Source organism: Mya arenaria, chromosome 10, assembly GCF_026914265.1.
Source record: "Mya arenaria isolate MELC-2E11 chromosome 10, ASM2691426v1".
Classification (NCBI taxonomy): domain Eukaryota; kingdom Metazoa; phylum Mollusca; class Bivalvia; order Myida; family Myidae; genus Mya; species Mya arenaria.
The window spans coordinates 57,316,025-57,344,021 of NC_069131.1; the positions used below are offsets into that span (position 1 = coordinate 57,316,025).

Below are 27,997 nucleotides of genomic sequence, written 5' to 3' on the forward strand. Positions count from 1 at the left end.
ATTGCTCGTTACATTTGTGGATTAACTTGGTTGACACATCCTCAAGCCGGCCTGGAGTTGGAAATATTAACTTACTGAATTCCTCTATATTCTCTTCAGTTGTCAGTCTACTGGTTAGTAAATTACGTAAAACTAACAGCTACTTAAATAACGCATTTATTGCCATTAACTGATCATTGCCATTTTATATAGATATTTGCAATTTAATTTTGGTGATGTGGCAAGTCGCTGTAAAGGGAAGCCATCTTTCATTGGTCCTTGTTATTAAAAACACATTGTTAGTACACGTTTAGCCGTGAATTAAACAATAAATGAATGGAAAATGCATGCAATTGAGTTTATATGCTTGTCTTTAGTTATAGATGAGGAAAATTACATTGTTGGATTGTTGTAATTACTTGAAGCCATGTAGGGTACTGGGCGTGCCAGGCCAGAAACATGGTCACTGGAGTAAAAGCACTTCTGCAGTGTCAATACACTGTAACTTGCACTGCACTGTATAGAATGACTTAAGCAAAGGCAAAGAGCATTTTTAACTAAGCTTACTTAATAGTTAGTCTAAAATTATAGACGTGTTATACGGGATTCTTCCAATCCCTAACGTCTAAACGGGTTTGTGGAAAAAAACGGGGGTGTTTTGAAAAATATTGAAGTCTTATTAAGTAAAGTATTTTATGGTTTAAATTGATCATAGAGGTTTATATTCATATTTTTCCATGGAAGTGAAAAGTTATTTTGCACAAAACAAGCATTTAATGCATTAAAACACATTATTTACCTATACAATAAAACGAAAGTTGACTGACACAGACAACAATTATGCCAAGCGGAACAACTCGGCCACCTCCGACAAGCTTTGAGATAGACCTCGTAAATACAATTGTAACAACTTGGCCATGGCCGAAATGTTCCGATTGTTTAAAAATTGTGCCCTGAAGCCTTGCAGGTGCCCTTCATAAATATATCGCTATGTTTTGACAGCAAGAAATGAAAAAACCCACGTCAAACTTGTAATTATTCGTAGGATATGACATTTTTATGGATGGAACTGATATAAAATAACAGTCTGGTAATATTTCTTGTTTTTATGATATTTTTTAGATGTTAAATGCTTTAACCCAGAATCCCGATCGGACTAACTACCCAATTTTTAAAACTAAACAATTTGTACGTGAAGGATTTGCCATATCAAAAAAAGTTAAAAAAAACGCAAACGTACAGTTATTTGGACTAACTAAATAGCCAATTGAAGATCAGGCTGGTAAATCTTGTCCAATCAGGCAATAATAATAAATGCCAGATCAAGCAAAATTGCCTGATTGGACAAGGTTCACCAGCCTGTTCATTGCCAACTATTATCCAGACATGCTATTAATCTGATCTACAGGTGTTTCTCCCTCATTGTTTTGAGTTCATACCTAAGTAAACTTCTGAAATGTACATTACAGCTCAAAAATGAAGTCCAGTACTGGGGGTTTTGGGACCCAGTGGTTCCTTAAGATGAGTTCTGACAAGCAGGATACACTGCTGAAGATGTCTGTTCTTACCATCGCAGCCATCCTGTGTAAGTATTGGGTCTCACCTGTGACATTTATTTAATTTCTAGATTAAAGACTATTTCTAGACTAAATTAAGAGTCTTAATTTAACATATATATTAAATTACATATTTAGATTATATTGCTGTGGACAATTACCTCAATTTATAATTGGTATAAGCTTTAAAATATGTTGTTGTTTTTCTTTAAATTAAGACAATTCTTTCAGCATTCTCAACACGACTGTTCTCTGTGCTGCGGTTTGAGAGTGTTATTCACGAGTTTGATCCTTACTTCAACTACCGAACAACACGTTTCCTTACAGAGGAAGGGTTCTACAGTTTCCACAACTGGTTTGATGACCGTGCATGGTACCCACTGGGCCGTATTATTGGTGGAACCATCTACCCAGGTATTTAGTGTTTTATGACTCATGCTTTTGGACATTTTTTTTCTATACAGCCATGACTAAGAATTCAAGAGTTTATCTGCTTTGCCAAAGTATAATTGTATATCATATATGTATAACATATTTTTTACTTAAAGTGAAAAGTTGATATAAAATTAACTCAAGCCCAATCATGATCGTTAATATTTTAAAATATATAGATCTCAGATTTTATTTATCCTCAATATTCCACCAAGCTGTTAAAGTCACAACACAACAGATAGTAGTATTTATCACATTTGTGGCATCAGCAACCAAATCATTATTCCATTCGATATGGCACTCCAGGTCTGATGTTGACGTCTGCTATCCTGTACCATCTTGCCTGGTTCCTGAACATCACAATTGAGATCAGGAACGTGTGTGTGTTCCTGGCCCCTCTCTTCTCCAGTCTCACTGTGCTTGTAACCTACCAGTTTACCAAGGAACTCAAGGTAAAATTTGATGGGTTCCTTTGTCTGAAGATAATTCCTACTCACTATCTTAAAATGGGGCTGAAATTTGGCCCCATTCAGTAATAATTACAATCCCAAAAGTATACTTTTCACAACAATTGGAATAAAATTTAAACAGACATATCTAAATGCAGTACTGTTCCCTTAAAACTCTTTAAACCTTGGATCTAGAAGCAGTCTTTGCTTTTTTTGAAACAAGCTATGGTAAATTAACAATTTTAGGCATTTTGCCACTATTTTAACAATTCCAAAGGCATTGGATTCACAAAAAAGTTTTAAAAAAAGCACTGGTGAAAATTTTTAAAAGTTCTTTATTAATTTATAAGTATAGAATAGGATTCCACATTTAGTTTTTCTTTTTACAGGATGCAGGTGCTGGTCTTATTGCTGCTGCCATGATTGCGATTGTCCCAGGCTACATCTCACGTTCCGTCGCAGGCTCATACGATAACGAGGGTATCGCCATCTTCTGCATGCTGCTGACCTACATGCTCTGGATCAAGGCCGTTAAGACTGGCTCCGTATTCTGGGCTTCTCTCTGCTCCCTGGCTTACTTTTACATGGTGAGTTGAAGGGATAAAATGATGAGTAATAATATCCGTCATGTGTATCGGTCCGGATAGAAAAATCCGACCCGAGGGGACCTGCGTTGTCAGGTAACAAGGCTTGCAGAGTTACAGACTACGCAGCATTCCCGAGGGTCGGAATTTTCTATCTGGACCGGACACACATGCTTGATATATACTTTAAATTACTTTTTTTTTACTCATCTAGCAGTCTTCCCGAAATGTGCTGGTCTGCCGGACATGTCGGACAAATTTTGTACAGGTCCGGCAGCTCTTTCGTAAATGACGTTCCGGATGACCAACATATTTTATGATGACTTACAAGGGAAAAGGAACCCAAAAGTGAAATGTATGAAAAAATGTTTGTCTTTTTTTCGCTGATTATTTGCCTTACAGTAGTTAGTCAATCCCAAAATGCAATGCACTATACACTATAACATTGACACATTTCAGGTGTCGTCATGGGGAGGCTATGTTTTCCTCATCAACCTGATACCCCTCCACGTCCTGGCTCTCATGATGACCGGCCGATTCTCTCACAGGATATACGTTGCCTATTCAACTGTAAGTTATTCCTTATTTTGCTGACTGGAGAGTTGGGGAGGTGGCTTTTATGACATTATAAAGATCAATTTAAATAATGCGTATTAATTAGAGAGGTTATCACTCAAAACCATGTATGCAACCTCATGCAAGAGATTTACTTCCGCCAAATTTTAGTCTTTTTTCAATTTCTTTCAGAAATGAATTCAGTATGTTTACATTTAAAAGAACACTTAAAACTTACGTTGCCATACCCTTAAAATATTGTTCCTGTTTGTATTAAACTTCAAACGGTGGACTCCTTGATTTGGACTCCTAAAATGAAGAAATTCAGTCAATTTACATTTTGATATAATGTGCAAAAGTGTATTTTACATTACCCTTTGTAAGGTTTAGTGTAATTATATTTTTGAGTATAACTTCATATTCATTTTTTTAATGCAGGTGTATGCGCTGGGAACCATCCTGTCCATGCAGATCTCCTTTGTCGGTTTCCAGCCTGTCCAGTCCAGTGAACACATGGCTGTAAGTTACTTAGTATATGTAGTATATATGTGTGTTTAAGTTTGACAGAAAAACAATGAAAGTGATAAGAAAACCAGTCCATATGACTTAAAGCAGTTTCCAAATTTAATGTTTTATGGATTAAACCGTTACTTACGGTTTAAGAAAAATGCATAAAACATCAACTTTGGAGAGGAAATATGAAAATCTGCTATCAGATCTTTTGTCATCAGTCTTTTATCACTGGTTTTCAGATATTAATGCAAAAAACTGCTCGTTCCAAGACAAAAAATAAAAAAAGTTGTCAAAATGTTCAATCTGTGAGAGTGCAGCTTTAAGAACTAGTCCACAAGACTGTTAGTACAGCAGTTTACACCAATCAAGTCATAAGAAAACCAGTTTATACCAATAATAGTACAGCGAACACTGGAAACCAGTCAAGAGCAATAAGAAAATTACTGTAAGTACAGCAGCTTACATAGGGAACTGGTGAAGTCTAAAGGAAACCAGTCTATTTGACTTAAGTAGTGCAGTTTATGCAGGAACCAGTCAGGTTTGAACTGCAATATCTAAGGTAATTGGTTTATTGGAATGCCACTTGTATATGATAAGGAGATAATAAATGTGTTAGGATTATATATTTAAAAAGAAATCTTAATATACATGGTAAAATTTAATTTAGATTGTATTTTTGTAAAAATTCGAAGTTTGTCTAAAAATGCACAGCTGTTATGAACCTATGTTTTTTTTGCCAGGCCCTGGGAGTGTTTGGACTGTGCCAAATCCACACTTTTATCGACTATGTCCGCTCCAAGCTCACCAGAGATCAGTTCAACCTTCTCTTCAGGAGCATTGTGCTTCTGGTCGGCTCCGTTGGAACCATCTCTGTCGCAATAGCAACCGCTCTTGGCAGTATCCTTTCTGTGGCTTAATATATGCACCATGATGCATGACATCATGCTCACCTGCTCCTGTAATCTAACAATTCTCTTAGAGGACAAAAAGTAAAAAAAATAGTAAACATTCATTACAGCAAAAAAAAAAAAGTTTTTTGATAACTTTTGTTTGTTGACCAATTCTTATAAAAAAATCATCCATAGAAAACTCTTGAAATTCAGATTTTAAACCGCGATCTTTTTCGCTATCCACTGATAAGCTGTGGTCATCTCTGTTGAGCTTGAACTACTCATAGACTCCAGAACAACAACATGGATTGTGCCTCAGAGGTATATTAGAAACAGACATTTTAACTTGATAACTGAGAGCAGTTAAGAAAGCCACAACATACATGTGTAATTCACAGCCTTTTAGTGTAAGATTTAAGAAGTTTATTCACTTATTTTGTGGTATGACAACTCCTTGCTAAAGTACCATTTTGCATCAAGTAGCGATTTTAAACTAGAAATGATTTTGCCAACAATTACAAGGAACTTGATCATTTAAGTTGTTAAATTTAATAGTCAGTAATTATATCTCTGTCTTGTCAAGCTGTCTTAGTTTCTCCTTAACCCCTGCCCTAAGAAATCTCACCCTGGACCGGACGTTTCTATTCCCTCTTGGACCCCTCATACGCCAAGAACAACATCCCAATTATTGCATCAGTATCAGAACATCAGCCGACCACGTGGTCATCATTCTACTTCGATCTGCAAATGCTTGTATTCATGTTCCCAGGTAAGAGAGAGATGAAATACTTAGATTTAAACTATATTTATTTTATGACGATTGTGAAACAAGTTTTATTAACTTCTGCTATGCCATTCTTGTGTGCATGATGTTGCAAGTGTGGTCTTGTGTTGTTTGGAAACCAAAGTTCCCCAGAGAAAACCCACCACTCCTTCTTGGTGACTGATATACAGTAATGGGAGTAGTCATTTACTGTTTATAATGAATGTTCGACATCTGTCCATGCCAACAAAAAACTCCACCCAGGCTGTCATGCATGAAATTGAAGCCCTTAGATAGTTAATAAAATTTATATACGTTTGCGTGTCATATGATTATGCTTAAATCAATTAAAACATTTCATTTTACAGCTGGCCTGTACTTCTGCTTTAAGAAGCTGACCGATGCCAACATCTTCATCATCATGTATGGAGTGACCAGCATATACTTTGCTGTAAGTCTTGATCTTGAAGAGTTAGCACACAAAGATAATCCTGTCCCGAGTGTATATCAATGTGTACATTACTGCTAAGCATGTGAAGTGAACACTGTTAAATTCTAAATTTAGAACCTTTTTCTCAATTACAGAATGTGTTAATCGTTGTTTACATTACTAGTGTAAATTAAAATTGACAAACTTGTTTTTTTGGTTGGGTGCAATTTAAAAAAAATATAAAAAATATGAAAAGACTGCTAAGTTCAGAATCTTTTGCTCATTTTCTAGAGTTTAAATATCATTTGTTTCAATTGAAATTGACAAACTTGTATTTGCTCTGTTCTGTGTTGGTCCTGCTGCCTGTAATATATAACCTGCCAGCTTTCAATGGGCCTATTGTTCAGAGCTTTGTTAAAGTTAACAATGTGATTAACGAAATCGTTGTTAACTTTGAAACTTGAATTTTTTGATGTGCTCTTATATGTAAATATAAACAAGTACAGCTGAAACAGTATACAACTGAAATTCAAATCTTGGTAGAAATACAGCAGATCACAAGTGTATCCATTATTCTTTCGATTTGAAAGTGAACACAGGTAACATTAACATTGTTGTTAACTTGAACAAAGTTCTGGACAATCGGACCAATGTTTATGCTGTACTCTCTACAATAAGCCGGTAGTCAATGAAGTAGATATGTTACACTTGTTATTCCTCTCGCACAGGAATTGATGGTGCATACATTGGTCATGTGCAGGGCTTCCATTAAGAATTTGAAACTGGCAGTATGAACTGCTTGTCAATCAATTTTGGAAGTTTTTCACTGAAATGTGGAAGTTTAAGTCTCCTGAATACAATATCTTTTTCAATAATTATATTAAAAATCAAATAATTTGCAACTTCAACTTGCCAAATTCACAGACTTAATTAAAATAATTCATTTTATTTAAAAACAGTTAAACTGATTGGAATTGTAAAAGTAATATTGACAAATGGATCTGATATTTAACTTCCAAGCTTTCAACTTTGGAAGTTTTCTTCAAAATTATGGAAGTTTTTGTACTTCCAAGAAATCAATTTTGGAAGTTTTAACCCATTTCTAGGGAGTAATATACTTCCAAACTTCCTTTAATGGAAGCCCTGCATGTGTATGTTGTCAAATATCTGAGTAAATGACATTCTCCTAGCACTGTCTGTAGTAAAATGATACTTATGCATGGGTGAAATTGTTCAGGCATATGCCAGATTTTACGTCTTCCTGGTTGAGCTCATGGAATCGTTTTTCCAAAAGGTTTAAATTGGTTGAGAAATTTAAGTAATGTTATCATTTCTTTTATGTCAGGGTGTGATGGTGCGTCTGATGTTGGTCCTAGCACCTGTCATGTGTATCCTCTCGGCTATCGGAGTGTCTGGCATACTGTCAACGTACATGAAGAACATCGACAACCCGGCCAAGAAAGACAAGAAACCCAAGAAAGCTGACCTCTCATATCCTCTTAAACATGAGGTAAACATATTGACTGATGATAATGGGTTCCATGCAAGACTAGTTAAGGAATCTGAAGTGATATTATTAAGGAGATTAATGGGAACCTCAGTCATTGAAATCAGACTTTCGATGAACAAGCCCGAATTCTTATACTATTGCATGGAATCGTATTTTTGAACAAGCCCTGCTATATAAAATTCAGAATTTGAGCAAGACATTTTACCAGTGCAGGGCTTGCGGGCTTGTGCTAATTTCGACCACTGGAATCTGTAAACTTCAAACAAGCTCCGTAAAATAAATGAAAACAGGAGCCTGCTGTACAATTTGAAGTACAGTCGAAATCCATTGGCTCGATCTCCTCGTTGGCTCAAACTCTATGTATAGGACTGATTCTTTTTACTCTTTGTCAGCATTCCTGCTTGGCTCGATAATCACAAGGCTCAAAGTATTTTTGCTGGTCCCTGGGATATCGAGCTAACAGGTTTCGACTGTACTTGGATCATCTTAAAACAATGTTTTTAACAAAGTTGCTGTTTGTATTATATTTGTATAAGACTCAGTTTTTACATATCAGTTATCAAAACTAACATTCATTTATTTGTAAATATTTTCTTCAACAAATCTGTATATATATATATATAAACCTATAACAAAGCCAAACTAATTTACAAGCTCAGGGCTGATTTGGGCTTATGAACATGTGCTTATTTTGATCACTGCTATGTGTTTCATGGAATTACTTTCACTTACCTCGTTCATTCCAGATCGCTACTGGTGTTGTGTTCATGATAACTGCCTTCCTGATCACCTACACTTTCCACTGCACCTGGGTCACCTCTGAAGCCTACTCTTCCCCGTCAATTGTTCTCTCGGCCCGCGGTGGGGACGGAGGCAGGATCATCTTTGACGATTTCCGTGAGGCGTACTACTGGCTCAGACATAACACTCCTGAGGTAGGTGCTTGGTTGGAAACAGTGGGCTCTTAAGTATATAAGATTGTCAGGTTTTGTGTATTGAGAGATCTGTAAATGGATTACTATTTTGTTATTATGCCCCCCTTCGAAGAAGAGGGGTATATTGCTTTGCACAGGCATGTCGGTATGTCGGTCGGTCCGTCGGTAGACCAAAGCTTGTCCGAGTGATAACTCAACAATTCCTAGACGTATGGTCATCAAACTTCACATGAAGGTTGGGCCAGACCAGTAGATGATCCCTATTGATTTTGGGGGTCATCGGGTCAAAGGTCAAGGTCACAGTGACCTTTAATGGTAAAATAATTTTAAAGCTTGTCCGAGTGATAACTCAACAATGCCTGCACCCATGGCCCTCAAACTGGACATGGAGGTTGGGCCTGACCAGTAGATGACCCCTATTGTTTTTGGGGGTCATCAGACCAAAGGTCAAGGTCACAGTGACCTTGAATGGTAAAAGGTTGTCCGAGTGATAACGTGACAATGCCTGCACCCATGGCCCTCAAACTTGACTTGGAGGGTGGGCCTGACCAGTAGATGACCCCTTTTGTTTTTGGGGGTCATCAGACCAAAGGTCAAGGTCACAGTGACTTTGAATGGTAAAAGGTTGTCCGAGTGATAACTCAACAATGCCTGCACCCATGGCCCTCAAACTTGACATGGAGGTTGGGCCTGACCAGGAGATGACCCCTATGGTTTTTGGGAGTCATATGGCCAAAGGTCAAGGTCACAGTGACCTGGAATGGTAAAAGGTTGTCCAAGTGATAACTTGACAATGCCTGCACCCATGGCCCTCAAACTTGACTTGGAGGTTGGGCCTGGCCAGAAGATGGTCCCTATTGATTTTAGGGGTCATTGGGCCAAAGGTCAAGGTCACAGTGACCTGGAATGGTAAAATGTTGTCCGAGTGATAACTTGACAATTGCTGCACCCATGGCCCTCAAACTTGATTTGGAGGTTGAGCCCGGCCAGAAGATTGTCCCTATTAATTTTAGGGGTCATTGGGCCAAAGGTCAAGGTCACAGTGACCTTGAATGATAAAAGGTTGTCCAAGTGATAACTCAACAATGCCTGCACCCATGGCCCTCAAACTTGACGTGAAGATTGGGCCTGACCAGTAGATGACCCCTATTGATTTTAGGGGTCAAAGGTCAAGGTCACAGTGACCTTGAAAGCAAACTCGACAATTCTTGGACCTATGGTCATCAAACTTAACATGAAGGTTGGGCCTGCCCAGTAGATGACCCCTATCGACTTTGGGCATCATCAGGCCAAGGTCAATGTCACAGTAACCTTTAACGCAAAAAAGTTAACAAATCTTCCCCCACTGATATCTCAACAATGCCTGAACCTATGATCATTAAACTTGACATGGATGTTAAGCCTAACCAGTAGATCACCCTTATTGATTTAGGATTCATAGAGCCAAAGGTCAAGGTCACAGTGATCTTGAATGGTAAAAGATTGTCCGAGTGATAACTCAACAATGCCTGAACCCATGGCCTTCAAACTTGACTTGGAGTTGCATCTGACTTGTAGATGACCCCTTATGATTGAAGGGGTCATCGGGTCAAAGTTCAAGGTCACATTGACCTTGAATGAAAAAAACTTGTCTTGTGATAACTTGACAATGCCTGCACCCATGGCCCTCAAACTTGACATTTAGGTTTCTGGTGACCAGCTGATGACTCTGGATTTTGAGGTCATAGAGTCAAAGGTCATAACGGTCATAACACACTTTATCTTCACACTTTAATGGTCATAATCTTAAAACAGCAACAAATCAGCTGTCATTTCGGTCCATGCATATTTTTCATTCAATTGTCCATATAATCCTGACAACATGGCGCTCAGGGGGGGCATAATGTTTGACAAACATCTCTTGTTTATTATGTATTTGAGAAATTTGAATCTTTTTACTCCCCACATTTTCCCAAATTGCAGCTTTTTAATATAAGGAAGATATGTATGCATATTTTGGTATTATTTTAATTTATATAATTTCATTTTTAAAATTGATAAATATTTGATTCATCACCAAAAATAAATCACTCTGTTCTATCAAGATAACTCTGGTGCATATTTATCTTTGAGATTTGACAAGACTTTTGTCTTTTTTCAGGATGCTAAGGTGATGTCGTGGTGGGATTACGGTTACCAGATAACAGCTATGGCCAATAGGACAATTCTCGTGGACAACAACACCTGGAATAACACACATATCTCCCGCGTGGGACAGGTAGGCACTGGATATTTAGCTCGTCTGGTGTTTTTAAGAAAAAAATGAGTTAGGTATTGTCATGGACTTGTTATTGGCATTATTGTTAACACCCAGAACTCGAAAACCATTTTAAGGTATTCAAATAAAACTTGGTACACAAGTTGCCAGAGACCTTATGCACATGTATAGCAAGGGCCATTTCTTCAGCTATTACAATTGTTCAGTAACTCCTGTTTGACCAAAAACAAACAACAGACTAGTGTTGGTATTTGCTCTGTGGCTCTCTTGTAGTGCAAGGCTCATAACTCTGGCTATTAAAATTGTTGAGTTACTCCTGTTTGACCAAAACAAATAACAGACTACTGTTGGAATTCGCTCTGTGGCTCTCTTGTATAGCAAGGCCCACTACTCTGGCCAATATAATTGTTGAGTTATGGCCCTTGTTTGACTGGGAACTAACAACAGGCAAGTGATGGTGTTCCCTCTGTGGTGCTCTTGTGGATAGTTTTACATGAATAATAAATCTTAGGCCACACCAAATTGATAACTTGTTCATCGGATTTTTTCCAAAAAATAATGGGGCGAGCGAGCGAAATAATAATAAAAACATTTGTTTTGCATTTAGTAAAAAAGAGGAGCGAGCGAAGAGCGAACAAATATATATAGTCATTTAACTCACTTTTGCTCACAATTTATTCACTTATTAACTAAACAATGATATTGACACTAAACAAATTAGCACTCGTAAAAAAAATAACTATTTTTTTTTAAGATGGTGCAGGCCCAAGTGATAAAAAAAAAAAAAAATTTTTTTGCCTTTCTGAAGAAATAGGTGCGGGAAATCCGATGAACAAGTTATTAATTTGGTGTGGCCTTAAATACAGTTTTTTGGGGGTTTTCATATCATTTTTAAATGTTCCATGTGATACAAATAAATGACTTTGTACAGACAAATTGTATTTCTTCAAATAAAAAAAGATAAGAAATGCCTTGCACCATTGAAAGCATTCAGTGCTGAAATTGTGTTCATGCTTTTGTAGATGCACCATATCTTCTTTTCTCACTTATGTGAAACTTAAAATTTTCCCGATCCTGATAGAACATGTAATTTGTTGAAAGATAGTTTACGAAGAATTTCTTGAAGGATACCTTACAACTCCCTTGCTTTTCTTTTCAGGCCATGTCATCAACAGAAGATAAAGCGTATGAAATTATGCGAGAACTTGACGTAAATTATGTCTTGGTCATTTTTGGCGGCCTTACTGGATATTCCTCAGATGGTAAGCTAATATCTTCATGTATGTTGCATAATTTGTTCAAATACATAGACGTTTCATTTATATTCAGAGCGGAAAAAGAACAGTAAAATGGTCATTTGAAAAATGTTTCTGTAGGGCTCCATAATCTGCAAGAGCTCATTATGTTATTGATTTGAAGTAATTATAATGTTATATTTAAGTAAGCATTATCAACTGTAGTCTGTAAATAGACTTTTCCATTTAATACTGAATTTTGTTAATAAAAGATTGCATTTAAAATTTGATCTAACCAAATTTTCATTGAAAACTAGATTTTGTTATCAAAAATTGGAAAATGGTTTCACACAATATATACTATTATTTCCTTTAACATTTGTATAAACAGGATTTTTTAAACAAAAGTTAACAGAAAGTTGTGCACAACCATTAAATAAGATTTTATTATATTTACATTCATTTACACAGATATCAACAAGTTCCTGTGGATGGTGCGTATTGGTGGATCCACAGATCGCGGAGCTCACATAAAGGAGTCTGACTATTACACGCCCCAGGGTGAATTCCGTGTCGACAAAGATGGGTCCCCAACGCTGCTCAACTGCCTTATGTATAAGATGTGCTACTACAGATTCGGGCAGGTCTACACTGAGCAGAGTAAGTCAGCTGTACAACACTGTTACATTTTCTTTAGTTAAGACTTATTTCTTTAAGCTGAATGGTAAAGATAATTTTCAGCTTTTAGAATCATGCTCAAGTCTGTTTCCTGGGTAGAAACCTGTACTGATGTCTATTTAGATAAACCTTGTTTCCTTAGTGGCGATTGTTTCCTTAGTGGCGATTGAACCCTTTACCTGTTCAGTGAGAACACTTTCACACTCTTGAAAACTCTTTATGCTTATACATAATGATGATAGATTTAGGCAATGGGAACAATCTTGATATTGCCCGTGTTTCATGCATTATAATGATTATTATCATTGTCGTCATTATCATAATTTCTGCTCTTCAATGCATGAAGAAGTAAGCTACACTCATAGAAATTAGGCTTTTTTTTTGTTCAAAGTGTAAGAGTCCTCAAGTTCTTGTTAGTCCAAAATCATAATTGATTCCAATTTCACTGTCAAAAAGATAGTGTAGTTAGGTAAGGGTCTGTTTTATCACTGAAAAAACATCGTTATTTTGTCTGGGTAAAATTACGCATCTTCCCCATGCAAGAAACTACCAAGATTGCAAAAGGTGGGAAAAAAAAAAGATCAAATTGATCTGCTTGGGGAAAAAAAGGATAGTTTCTGGAAAGGAGCTGGATAATAATAACTGCCACGCCTTGGTGTTGTTTAAAAGTTACTTCAACATTTCATGAGAACAATTTATTCATACTATTTGTAATTATGTTACTTTTATTTCATTTTCCTAAAATCTTCAGGCAAGCCCACCGGTTACGACAGAGTAAGGAATGCTGAGATCGGCAACAAAGATTTTGAGCTCGATGTTTTAGAAGAGGCCTACACCACAGAACATTGGCTCGTTAGAATATACAAGGTCAAAGATCTGGACAATCGTGGACTGTAGACTATGAAGTTTTAATTATCTAGAATAGTACATAGTTATAAACAATTAGGATGTTTTCAGGGGTAATAAGAAATTTAGTGACACTTTTTCAAATTTTGTTGAAAATGTTTTGAATTTATAGAAATTTATAGTGATAATAATGCATTTTAAAGGCAAACATATGAAGCTGGTGCCTGTTTAAATAAAGATTTTAGTCATTATGTGCAAATATCTTAGGGTCATATATCTGTTATTTTGATATTTTGTAAAAACTGAGCTTAAGCCAATATTACAGACAAGAACACAGTTGAAAAAATGGAGAGAAAAACGACTTATTGTAAAATGCAATGTTCCTACCGATTTGAAAGTTTTGAAGTTATGACTTAAACTTTTTTATTGAAATGGTGCTCAGCTGTTCAACTTGAAGAATATCATTGTCATGAATTGTGTTAGTTATATTAAATGAATTGTCATATAAATAATTTCATTTTTTGAGTGAAAAGTGTATTTAACTGTTTGTCACTAGTGTGAATGTGTTATAAAAAGTGGCATTGTGAAAATTATGTTATTAATGAATTTTGTATACAACATTGACAGGATAATAATAAAATCATATCACTTACTGAATACTTGAATGCTTACAGTTTGTATTTTACTTTGTCAGTTAAGTATGTGCCAAACATAAAGATGACTGTATCTCGATATGACCAAGGAATGTTATAATGTAAATGATTTACAAGGCTAAATATGAACCGCATAAAGCAAAAATGAGCCTTCACACAAGAAAAGCTATAACATCGTACGGTATTGTCAGAAAAATTATGACATCATACAGTATTGGTATTTGTATTTCATGCCTATGTTTAGGGCAAGAAACAGATCTATCTGTTGCAGTTCATGCATTGTTGACTTACAAAAAGAATGTTTAAAATTTATTTGTCACAATACAATACATAACCAATGACTTAAAACACATGACAAAGAATATCATATGCATACATATTTTACCCATTGAAAAAAATAAAACATGAAAAAAGTAGTTTCTGTTTTTCTATACAATTTATAAACTACAATAAAAGCACTAGTTTAATGAAAAATCTGCATTACTATTGTAATGGAAACAAGCTGAATCTAGATCAAACTCAATTTTGGTTTTTGAATGATGGAAATGTAATTTTAATAATGCCAAAAAGCTTTTAAAAAAATCAGTGTATATATATGACTGATTTTGATGCACTCACAAGAAAAAAACACCTGCAGCCATTTTTATAAAGCCTGGTTAAGTTGTCTAAAGGTCAACTTCAGATTAGTTTGGTCGATTTAGTGATTTGATTGGCTTATATTAATTTTCAGATAAAGATTTACCAATGAATGATTATTTTGGCAAACTTGGAACAAACCAATGACCTAACCAGTTATATATAATTTGCTGCTAGGGTAAATCACATGGCACATTGAAATGATTTCATTGGCTAATATTAATTTTTGGATAAATATTGACCAATGGATGAATATTTTGGCTATCGTTAACTAAACCAGTTATATATATTATTTGCTGCTAGGGTAAATCACATGGCACATTGAAATGATTTCATTGGCTAATATTAATTTTTGGATAAATATTGACCAATGGATGAATATTTTGGCTATCGTTAACTAAACCAAAGTCATAACCAGTTTTATACAATTGGCTGCTGGAGTAAACCTCATGGTCACATTGAAATGATTTCATTGGCTAATATTAATTTTTGGATAAATATTGACCAATGGATGAATATTTTGGCTATCGTTAACTAAACCAAAGTCATAACCAGTTTTATACAATTGGCTACTGGAGTAAACCTCATGGTCACATTGAAATGATTTCATTGGCTAATATTAATTTTTGGATAAATATTGACCAATGGATGAATATTTTGCCTATCGTTAACTAAACCAAAGTCATAACCAGTTTTATACAATTGGCTGCTGGAGTAAACCTCATGGTCACATTGAAATGATTTCATTGGCTTTTATTATATTTTTGAATAGATATTGACCAATGAATTTATATTTTGGCTAACTTGATCCAAACCAAATAATTAACCAGTTGTATACAATTGGCTGCTGGAGTAAATGACATGCTCACATGAAAATGATTTCATTGGCTAATATTAATTTTCGAATAAATATTGACCAATGAATGAATATTTTGGCTAACGATAACCAAAGCTGTAACCAGTTTTTAATAATAACTACATGTATTGCCTGCTGGGGTAAATGACATGTTTCAAACAAAAATATCTGATATGTCCTCTTGTGCACTGGGATTCAACATCTTGTCGTTCAGTATTTGCTGCTTAGTTTTGAGAGAAAATCCCTTTTCTTGGTGATGTCTGGAAAAAGAAAGCCATATTTAATTAATGCATTTCTTGAAAGCATGAAACAGAAGTAATGTGTACCTTGAATTTCTAGCTCTGGGGCGGTATTCATAAAACATCCCAAGTCATTTTTAAAAGTCATTCTCCTAACTTGAGTATCTCTCTAAGCATATGATATAATAACTTGAATATCTTGATTTACTTCATTTTCACTGATTTTATCAAAAATGCATACTATTATGTTAAAAACACTCATTTTTTTTATTTTTCATAACACTCATACTTTTCTTTTAATTTGACTCTGGTAATTTTAGGAAATTGACCTACATGTAGATAAAGAAATGACTTAAGAAGTTTTAGGAATACCGCCCTGTTATATTTAACATGTGCGATGTCATCTCTAGCTCATAGGAATGTACTCGGGGGCTCTTGGTCATCTCAATATTACCTATAATTGATAAGAGGATCGGGAAACTAAACCCGAAACTTCCAAAATGGCGTCACATTATTATAATAGAAAAGGTGGCATAAGTTTAGAAAGTGTTTCCTAACATATTGAAGCAGATATTTGCCCTTATATGACATTCAAAATATCACTGCGGTCACATGACCTGACAGTGAATTTTAGCTTGGTCACGTTTCAAAAAGGTTGAAAATGTTTCTGATAGTCAAAATATCTCTTTTTCGGGTAATGGGATTTAACCATTGTACACAAAAGTGAGGTATAATAAATCAAAATATTCGTTAAAGGCTGCATGGAATGTAACAATGCTTTGTTTTTACCAACAGTGCTAGAGTCTCCGAAAATCCAAGATAGCCTATATGGCCGCCAAAAAGTGAAAAAATACAGTACTGTTAAGACCAAACTTGATACACTGTTTGCGCTGCAAATGTGTTGAAGAGAACAAACTCAGAACTTACTGGTAATCATCTCCTTAAACGCGGCCTTTTCCGTCCCGCTCGAACTTGCGGAGCCTCTGTAAACATACCATTTGACAAGGTTACCGTTTTCTGGTAATGTTATTATTTTTATGACAAAGATACAACCGATTGGCAATGTTTTTCAACTGCTTTTTATTCATGCGTTTTGGGGGTTAAGTGAAACTATAATGTGGAATAGCTGATATTAAACATTCCGTCATGTGCAACAGTACTAGTATACTGTTTTAACGGCAACAGCATAGGGCCCCGTTCCAATCAAGACCGCTTTTGGCGTACATTGCGTTTCAAAAAAGAATATCGTAATAATATTTATCGTATAGATTCTGCCCTTAAATTGGAAGTTACAAGTAGCGTAAGATAAACGACTAAGATATTTTACTGAAACTGTGGCCCTGTGTTTGAAATTCATGATGCAAAATTTGGTAAATGGTATACTAGTATATGAACCTATTGACAATGAACAATCACTCGACAAAATCACAGCGAAATTTTGTTCAATATCAGAGTTTGATGAATGCCCAAAGCTCTTTATAGTCATTACAAACAGTAGGTTAACTGCTTTTTAATTTAACATGTTTGAGTATTACGTATTTTGGCGACATATTTTTTATCGCAAATCCTAAAAATCCTACACGTTATAAATGCTACTTAGGCCACTCCTTTTTTATTTTTTGGTTTACAAGAATTTTTGGGAAAAATGTCCATCGGGCGGTCGAAAAAAAAAAAAAAAAAAAAAAAGGAAAAAAGTCACAAAACATACTCTTGAAGGGTAAAAATCAGAGAACAACATAAAAACATTGAAAATTTATAACATTTACATGACTTTTTAAACTGCTATTAATGCATGTTTTAATACACTCAAAGTTTCAAAGTTCTAATTAAACACACAGTTTAAATCTTACATACTGTGCATATAAAACATCAATGAAATTGACTATAAAACATGTTTACATGTATAAACTACACTTTTTATCAAAGATACATTGAATATCACTCAGCAAGACATTTGTTAAGCTTCAAGGGTATGATAAAGCAAAAGTGAATGCAGAACACTAAATTGAACAATATTAAATTGAAAGAAAAGAGAAGGCAATTTTACGCATTAAAATACAAAAAATTGCACTGTATTAAAACAATACATACTATTTTCTAAACATTGTTTCAGTTATTTCAATATTGGAAAATGCCAATAAAGTGAAATAATTACCAATTTTGTAAATAAGGAAGTAACATTTTATGAAGACATTTGAGCTTTAACTTTGTGAAAGCAATTCCTGAAAAACTAAAAACCAAACTAGACCTAGATTTGAGTTTTAATAACCTTTACCATGGTGGGTCCTAGTTGTGTGTAACTCGATCCATGCTAAGTTCGGATATTTTCGGACCGGGATATTTACCATGGGATGTTCACCAAATCCATTTCAAATTCAAATCTTGCAGCAAATTACCACATCAGTACATAAAAATCACATAACAAAATAATAAATCTAGCATGTGACTTAACTTTATGTACCAATGATAGTAACAGAGAAATCCATAATTATGTATCGGATATTTTCATCTTCTTCCAACTCCGCCATTTTGTGTATACACGAGTTCACAGAGCATCTATACTTCATGCTTGTTTATTTTTCATTTTAAAGAGTATTCCTTGGTTACAACAACAAATCTCATTAATAGAGAAATATCAAGTTCATAACAAATTGAAATGGACTTATTCAAAATAGTTTTCCGTGTTATTTTATCTAAATGTTTTGCACACAACTCATGACATTAGTATTAAAATGTCATTGAGACATGTGTTCAACTCTTTCATTGTTTTTACTCTACTATTAACCCAAACATGAATAAACATGTAATCTAGAATAAACACAAGCTTAACATTGACTCAATAACAAGTATTTCCAAACCATTTTTGTGATTTCAAATCCATAAACACCATCGACCGAACTTGTGAAACTAGGTCACCGGTGTAAACTTTGAAATTTTACTTTCGATTTCACCACTCACACTTAGTGCACTGTTATTTGATATTTAACCATAAAATGTTATAAAATGTTTTTCTCACACATAATTTACAGATATTTGTGTCTACTAATTCGATGGCAGCCGCTGACAATTTTATTTTTTATCTATAAACAACAATATTTCCATGACCTAAATTGGCGGGGAATAACAACAATCACGTGACAGTTATTGTTTGTGTCGGCTGTTAAATTTGCCAATGTTTATTGCTATTGTTATTTTAACAACTCCTGCATATTTTAATTAATTATTTCATACAAAGAATGACTGCTGTCGTCAATTCCGCCATTGCCATCAGCGCTGCCATAACAGTTGACTGGCTCACATGCTATCACTATAAATTGGCAAATACGGCCACGGAACAACAAACCAGTCGAGATCTACTGCATTCGTACTCTTATCTGTGCGTTTTTCTTTCGTTTCGCACCAAAATCAATACGGTCGGGAAAATAATTTTGAAAAAATAGTGAAATTCATTTTTTTATTTTTTTTGTACTTTTCGGAAAATTAGACCCGCCGGTTTTGTAAACCAATTTATATAAAAGTAGTGGCCTTATAAAGAAATTTTTAACCTCTTTTTACTTTTCTTCTTTTTCTTAGACTTGCTCTTGCCATCTGACACGCTTTCCTCTCTTTGTTCGACCCTGACCGGTTCAAGATGGATCTTTGGCTTGTCCTTGGGCTCAGGAAAAGGCACGTGCACTGATCGGATATAAAATAAATAGGGTGTAATGATTTAAGCCAGCAAATTATGGTACCGGTGTATTATTAAGTATTGAGATATAATTATTTAAAATAATGAAATGTACTTATAAGCGCAGAAATTAAATATCCTTATAAAAGTATGACTAGACAACCCGATGAAAAGATACCGCGGAAAGTATTTTAAAATAGATGGGACATTAATATTTGACCATTACCCTTGAACAAAGGCAATGAAGTGGACATGTAGCTAAAAAAACAGGAATTTTGCTATTACAATGTTTTAAGGTATTTGAATGCCATGTAATTTCAGAAAGATATTCTGAAAATTTCATGTTGATATCACTTACATTGCGTAAGTTACGTGTTTACAAGTGAGATCATGTATTGCGCATTTTGAATACTAAATTTGACGTCATTCAAATGACGTCGTAATGAAAGTGCATTATTCAAATGACGTGCAAAATTATTGTATCAACATTACAACTAGCTTATAATTTAAATTATTTTCTTATCACAGAATCTTTAAGGAACATAAATAAAAATAAAAATAATGAATCATTTTTGTATTTTAATACATTTGGCCGTTTTAAACACAGACTATCAATCCAGTCAAAATATGTCAGGACGAAATCCATGGTTGCTATGGAAACATGAGTAAACCAATGGTCATAAATTATCGAGAAAATGATGCACCAGTGACAAACCTTAAAAAGAAAGAATTCAGGAAGAAATTGATTTACATAGAAAAAATAATTATTTATGGCATTTTTTATTAATGATTATTTCATTTGTAATAATTATGTCCGATGGCCCAAAATCGCGCGATGCGGCTCATATATAACTTAAGTCAGTTTTATGGTCAAACATCATTGACTTCATTCACTCTACAGGAAAGTTAATTATGACACGAAATCCGATTGGCTACATCAATATAAGATTCAAATATTAAGACAATTTGTTAATACCAGCCCAGCCTATTGCATGAACACATCAACTGAAGATTTTTTTGGATATCATGTTTAATTAATGTGCAATATACCAGGGTTGTAGGATTCCTGTCCTGCAACGAATCCGGAATATCTCTCTGCCTCTTTTCTCTCGTCAGCTTTTTTCTCATTGGTCGGTTCATCATGATTGACAGTGATCTTTGCTGACGTCACCTTGCTTGAAAGCTTGTCATTGGACACATACTTGTGGGCGGGGTCTTCGCTTATCGGTCTCGATTCATTGCTGGATTTACTGGTTCTCTTCTTCAGCTTCTTTGGTGACGTTGACGATGCCGAATGCTCTTTCCTTCGTCCGTCTCTGTAAATAGTTATGATTTATTTTATGCTTTCATGTGGTTTATAGAGATTTATCAGTGAAATAACAATTTATATTTCACTGTTTGAAACAAATTTATATTATTCAAGTTTTGGTATTTTAGCCCGCTGTCAGTTCCAAATCCAACTCCAGGGCGCACTTGGCTGGGACATGATTTCAAAGACGTCAATTTCAGAAATGACGTTACGTTCGCAAGCAAATTTGGGCGTTTTACTACAACGTGTATTTAAATGAATTTTAACTCCAATTTTTGGCATATGATAAATTAAATAATTGTCTGTTTCGGTGTAAGACAGCAATATATTTTAGCTTAAGAACACCAAAAGTGCATATTTCACTCGTAGCTACGAGCTGTCTTTTGGTGCCCACGAGCTGAAATAGTTCACGATCTCACACTGCAACAAACAATTATCCTCTATAACTTATTTACTGTCAATTTCAATATATCGCGCTGAAAGGAAACTGATGCAGCTGCTTCTTGATTCAAAGTCACTTAGAATCCTTTTGCATGCATCTCTTGGAACCATAATAAGAATTATGTTGAAGAAATGATTTACTGGCAAAACGCACCAATAAAATCAATCAATAGCCAACGGGACTAGAGAATGATGTGGGTAATACATGTACATCATTTAACAATTTGAAAAACTTGTATTATTTGGTACTGGAAAGAATCACGTGTCATAAGTATTTGGTACTGGAAAGAATCACGTGTCATAAGTATTTGGTACTGGAAATAATCACCTGTCATAAGTATTTGGTACTGGAAAGAATCACGTGTCATAAGTATTTGGTACTGGAAAGAATCACGTGTCATAAGTATTTGGTACTGGAAAGAATCACGAGCCATAAGTATTTGGTACTGGAAATAATCACCTGTCATAAGTATTTGGTACTGGAAAGAATATTATCATTTGAAATAATATTTGTAAGCACATAAAACCCTTACCAATTATACAAAAAATAATATTTGGTCACAAGGCATCAAAAATTCACATATTTACACATGGGGTACCTCAACTGTGGACAGAAAGACGACAGAACTGGTTGGTAGGCATCAAAGAATAAAAGATAGAATAAAAACATCCGAGAAATATACCTCTGAGCGGACGTTTCGCTACCAGGGCGTGACGACTTAGACGCGCGCAATGACTGCTTCCGGCGTTCTAGAATCCTGAGACGTCTCTCTTCTGCATCGCGTCGATCGCTGATTGGTGTTTTTATAGTTGAAAAAATAACGTTTGTTATATCATATCCGGAAAGAAATTACATTCAAAACAGTCCAGTGTGTATATACATATATGACTATAGTATTCTTAATTTAAATGTTCGTAATCATTTGAATCATGTGAATTAATATCTAAACATAACGAAGTGTAGATCTGATAAGTGTGTATTTTTTAAAGTCATAAATTACATTTTAACATTCGAACACCATTTATCCGAATTTATCGCTTTACGAATTATTTTTTGGTCCCGATTTTATTTCTTTTTTGTTTAAATAAAATGGATATCAATAATCCGCAATCGCGATCTAATATTTCACCTCACCAATAGTTCGCAAACGCTGTCATTTTCTAAAACTGTTAATCCGAGATAACATTAAATTGATTTTTTTTATCTGGGTCCCGACGACTTCGGATAATCGGTGTTTAAATGTATCTAAAATAGGCAGTATAACTATTTTTTGAGGCCTTCAAATAACTACAGCCTTTTTACGCTTAAGTGAACCACGCAACTTTCATACCTCACATTCTTCAGGACGATGGTGACAATGCCCAGTAATGTTGTAAGAAGACACACTATTGGAATGACAATCCGGTTCACTGTAGTTGGAGGGGGTATACCGTAAAACTCCGTGTCTATATAGGTGATCCAGCGGTCCGTAGAACTGTGAACTGACTCGCGGGCGGATTCCATGATCGCTGGGGAATAGAACAATACACATCGATGATATATGGATGCACACTATGGGGATGACGATTTGATTCGCTGTAGTTGGATTGGATAAATCATTCGAATATTTGTACCGTTAAACACTGTCAATATCCGACTACAGGAATTCGCTCTACAATGGTTATTTTTCGACTAAAAATGTGAGTAGAAGTAGTTCGTACAATTTGAATTATATCAGTAATTAATTGTACATAGTGTTTTAGCTTATAGTTGTAAATCTACGTTTAAATTGATTGCGAGTGAGGTGTATTAATGAAAAGTTCATTAAGATTCCCAAGAGTTAAGTCATTAAGTTTTACTGCTTAATTGAAATTACTACGCCACATACGAAAACACAACGTAGTCAAAGTGTCCCGATTTTTGATAATAAAAACCGTTATACCAAAAATATCAATATGCCAAATAAATAATGATCTAACTCTTTGTTTGTCAAATTCGATTAGCATTTAGGACTTATTTTCTTATCAACAAAGGATATAAGAGAAACATGATAAAAAATTGGAGAGATGTTGTTTTTCTTATCAACAAAGGATATAAGAGAAACATGATAAAAAATTGGAGAGATGTTGTTTTTCTTATCAACAAAGGATATAAGAGAAACATGATAACAAATTGGAGAGATGTTGTTTTTCTTATCAACAAAGGATATAAGAGAAACATGATAACAAATTGGAGAGATGTTGTTTTTCTTATCAACAAAGGATATAAGAGAAACATGATAAAAAATTGGAGAGATGTTGTGTAATTCTTGTTTCGAAATAGAGCTCCTAATTAAAACGTTACTGTATAATAAGTATGCTATATTAAATAAACACTTAGCTGCAAAGTTATTTATAGTTTCCGATGTTTTTCAAAACATGAAATTCAAATGTAAAGCGTGATTTCTATTTATAAATACAAATATGTATCATAAATGTAGGTCAACATAACTGCAAAACCTAAAGATGCGCATGCGCCCTCTGACGTCATTCCCCCGTGTGCTACATTGTGATCTTTAAGGTATAAACATTAAATGGCATTTTTTTTAGAAAAAAAAAACTCAACAAAACAATATGAAACTTCGCAAATGTGACCAAGGCAAGCCTTTGTATTGATCTAGATCATTGAATAATCGATCACGGTAAACAAACGCGTGTTTTAGCTGGTGTTCGGGAGTTGTGCCCTGTTCGGAAATGTACCGTCAACCAGTAAATATGATATGTAAAAAAAACTAATTTCTCCAAAAAGGATCTTATAAAGTACAGTATTTCATTCGTTTTGCCACAAGAGTCCGATATCATGCTGGAGGTTGTTCGTAATCATGGCTCCTTGAATGTACTTACTTTTCAGAAACTGTACTTCCACAAGGCAAAGTGTATTTGTACCACTTGCACCGGTTGGTATTTCAATGTGAAGGGTCAAGGTCATGTCCTTCTCTTTAGCCAGTAGGTTGTAAACTTCAATGTGGGCACTAGTGAAGCTGAAAATTTGAACATGAAGTCTTAATAAAAAGGACTTTATCGCGTTTATTTTGTTTACTGTCCTCCTACTTCGTCTTTTAATCTACTGCACTTGTGGAAATAGAAATACACAATGAGGTATAATTATGATAACTTATAAGGATTCTAAACTTTGTGATGCCACATCTAAAGCTGCACTCTCACAGATATACCATTTGTATAACTTTTTAACTTTTTTTGGTCTTGGAAAGAGCAGTTTTTTGCGTAAATACCTGCAAATCAATTATAAACGATTACAGACAAAAGATGAGATCGCAGATTTTCATTTTTCCGTTCGAAAATCAATGTTTAATAGCTTAAACCGTTATTTACAGTTTAAGAACAATGCATAGAATATCAAATTTTTGAACTTAATATAAAATCTGCGATCTAATGTTTTGTCAGCAGTCTTATATAACTGGTTTCCATGGATTTTCGCAAAAATTGGCTCGTTCCAAGACAAAAAAATAAGTTGTCAAAACGTTCAATCTGTGAGAGTGCAGCTTTAAGGGCAAAATAAAAGTTGATTCAAATTTTACTAGCGGGCCTCGTAAGGGTTCCCCCTTACCCACTACCAACACCGTAAACAAAATCAAGGGAGGAGCTCAAGTCATACGCTTACGCCCCCTCAAACGTAAAACCTGGATTAGCCCCTTATTCTTTTTTTAAAAGAGCAAATGTATTTTTGTGTTCAGTTCATTTTACTTTAAAAAACAAAAACATATAATTTGTGAAATTTTATGAAATACAAGTTTTTAAAAACTATATCTCAATTAATGGCTACGTGGCCACAAAGCCCCAAATTTAAGCGCCAAAACATACTTCTATTTATTTTATCTGAACGCAACTCATATCCTTAAACTTTGTGCCCCTTTAAAATATAAACTGCATACATCAAATGGAAGGGCACTTAATAATTTAAATGGAAGAGGACATATTGATTTTGAAGTGCTGCAGCAGTACATGTATATGTAAATTTGAGCAATTAGTAGTGAAAATACAGTAAAACCCCGTTTGGCTCGAACTCGCTTGGCTCGAGCTCCTCGTTAGCTCGAACTTGATTTCTATATAAACCCGCTTGGCTCGATTTTTTCGCCAATCCATGGGAGTTGGGGCCAAAGGGGTTTGAATGTAGTAAGATATTGAAAGAGTCAAATGTGTGTTGTTGTTTTTTAATATACGGCTTCATTTGGTAGGTAATTATTTATTTTTATTTGCATACCTGCAACAAGTATTCAGATTACAATTCATGGAATCCGTGGTGCATTTCGAGTTGGCGACTTCGGCAACTGACGTTTTAAAGGCAGCTGTTGCGAACTGGAACAAAATCAACACTATTTGCGAAGAAGACAAAATAATAAATACAAAGGGTATAAAGGAGTCATAATGATAGTCATCCGTCCGTACGTATCTCCATTATTACAAAAATAGGCACGCATCATCAGTAGTTGTGTTTTTATTTTAAACGTTATGTATTTTACAACGATTTTGAAGAAAGCTATGATAGCTTATACTAAGTCACTCTCGTTGGCACGATGTTGCGCGAGAGTGTGGTCTTGTGTTGTGGGGGAAACCGGAGTACCCGGAGGAAACCCACTTTTCCGGCTTGGTGACCGCTAACCAAACTTACATGCGCCCAGGCCGGGAATCAAACCCGGGTCGCTTTGGTGAGAAGCGAGTGCGCTAACCACTGCGCTAACCGGACAACCAAATTGTGTTTTTGTCCCCCACCTAAATTATTTCAATCAATACTTTCTTTCAGACAATGGACACCTTTTGTAAGACTTGTGAATATTTATTGTATGTTCAAAGCTGTTTTTGTTTTGTGATTTTCAATGTTATATTATCATAAGAATATTACTAATATATCAAAATACAGAAATGCTTACGTCACTCGGTTGGGCTCGGTATAATGTCAGGGACACTGAATGCTGGCCTAAAATAAAATCAAAATACATCTGAGTGTACGATTGTATCCATATGGCATCGATCTTTACAAAGGCATATTCAAAATATCATCACAGACTTTCATTGTGAACCCCTGCATTTATTACTTTATGCTATATGTACATACAACATTCATGAGCATGCATATTGTGTAACGTCATTTTACTGTTTACAAATGAACTTAGCATTTGAAGGTTTTAGAGCATTGAATGACCGCCTAAGTGCAGCAAGATAATTCTGAATCAGTAACAACAGCTATTAAATATTGTGTATGTAAAATGCTGAATTGTTGCTAATGTTGATCCTTCAAAATTTGGCGGCCATCTTGGATTTATCGGTTATGACCATGATGCGACACGATCACATTAATTTTTCTAGCACCTGAGCCCTTTCTTTAACAAAACCAACAATGATAATGAGGGGACCTTTCATGCACACGGACCCCAACCCCCTGGACTAGACTGTATAGTCTATCAACTGAACGTCATACATATAAGAACTATTATTAATATTCCACATACTACTAAGGGGTGTGCTCACACACCCGCAAATGATCCATGCATGTTCAGTTTGAATTGGTTACACATTAACTGGTCAATTAAAATGTCTTTTAGTACACGCTTTGAGGCAATCGTAACAACTCGGCCAACTCCGGCAAGCTTCGAGATAAACCTGTTGAATACTGGCCGAGGTGTTCCGATTGAGTTTGAGGTGCCGAAAACTGTTCGAAATCAAGGGTTTCCAAGTTTTATTTATATTCAACACATACGCATTTGAGATAGACATAACATATTGTAACTTAAAGAAACTAATAAACCGGGGGCGGGGGGGGGGGGGGTCGAGGGCGGTCCAAATTTACTGTCTCTTCATGGCAAAACGCTTCACAAGCGGTTGTCAAGGCTCCTCAGTGTTTCTCAGTTGATCCAGGGTCAATGGACCTTACTAAACATAAATGTACATATTGTGTACCCAGGTTAGAGTAAAACAAATGAACGGAATTTTAGTAAAAAAATGTTTTGTTTTGTTTTTTAAATTTAGAGACCTTAAATACAGTCTGTGACGACGACATTAACAACACAACCAATTTTTTATACATGAATGATTTTTTGGAAAAACAGAAGTTCAAATGGTCTTTTGAGGTACTACAGCTAGAGGAAAATCCTGTCCTGCATGGTCAAGAAACAGCCCGGACAAGACTCAGTCCGGACGGGCGGACAAACGGGCGCACAGACGCAAGGACATACATCGAACACTCATTCTGGTAACTAGTTTCTCTCATCGCAAGCGTGGCCGAAAAAATGCTCATAATCAGTTGAATAAAATGAATTATACGTTGAATCTGGTACCTTTTTCAGAATCAATCATCGTATCATTGCACTGCGCTGTAATCCGGGTAAACAGAAGAAATGCACTTAATAAAGGTATTAAGAACTCTGGAAGAAATCGATCCATTTTGGTGAATAAATCCAACTTTTTTTATAGAAACAATACTTATATAACAACGTTAAATAACGTCGATAGACGCAATTAAGTCGTATAGTCAATATCGTTTGAAACTTGCATATTTCTTGTTTAAACTACTTTGTCCGCTATATCAATGTAATATGTATGACGACAAT

At 35.1% G+C, this 27,997-nt stretch overlaps 2 protein-coding genes across 2 annotated transcripts; one reads left to right on the forward strand and one right to left on the reverse strand.

The window, feature by feature from the left end:
- LOC128205864 (dolichyl-diphosphooligosaccharide--protein glycosyltransferase subunit STT3A-like) lies at nucleotides 1-14,681 on the forward strand. Its single transcript, XM_052907882.1, has 16 exons — nucleotides 1-113; nucleotides 1,449-1,564; nucleotides 1,767-1,949; nucleotides 2,274-2,419; nucleotides 2,806-3,003; nucleotides 3,460-3,570; nucleotides 3,994-4,074; nucleotides 4,809-4,965; nucleotides 5,575-5,727; nucleotides 6,090-6,172; nucleotides 7,497-7,661; nucleotides 8,408-8,596; nucleotides 10,737-10,853; nucleotides 12,013-12,115; nucleotides 12,560-12,748; nucleotides 13,518-14,681. Exons 2-16 carry the CDS (start codon nucleotides 1,456-1,458, stop codon nucleotides 13,661-13,663), a joined length of 2,130 nt encoding a protein of 709 aa, XP_052763842.1. The 5' UTR covers nucleotides 1-113; nucleotides 1,449-1,455; the 3' UTR covers nucleotides 13,664-14,681.
- LOC128205865 (uncharacterized) lies at nucleotides 14,562-27,992 on the reverse strand. Its single transcript, XM_052907884.1, has 10 exons — nucleotides 27,725-27,992; nucleotides 26,321-26,367; nucleotides 25,654-25,748; nucleotides 24,276-24,412; nucleotides 22,745-22,922; nucleotides 22,097-22,204; nucleotides 20,714-20,979; nucleotides 19,542-19,671; nucleotides 16,924-16,979; nucleotides 14,562-16,017 (listed from the first exon to the last, which is right to left on the reverse strand). The coding sequence occupies exons 1-10, from the start codon at nucleotides 27,828-27,830 to the stop codon at nucleotides 15,968-15,970; spliced, it is 1,173 nt and encodes a 390-aa protein (XP_052763844.1). The 5' UTR covers nucleotides 27,831-27,992; the 3' UTR covers nucleotides 14,562-15,967.
- Between the last annotated feature and the right edge of the window lie 5 nt (nucleotides 27,993-27,997).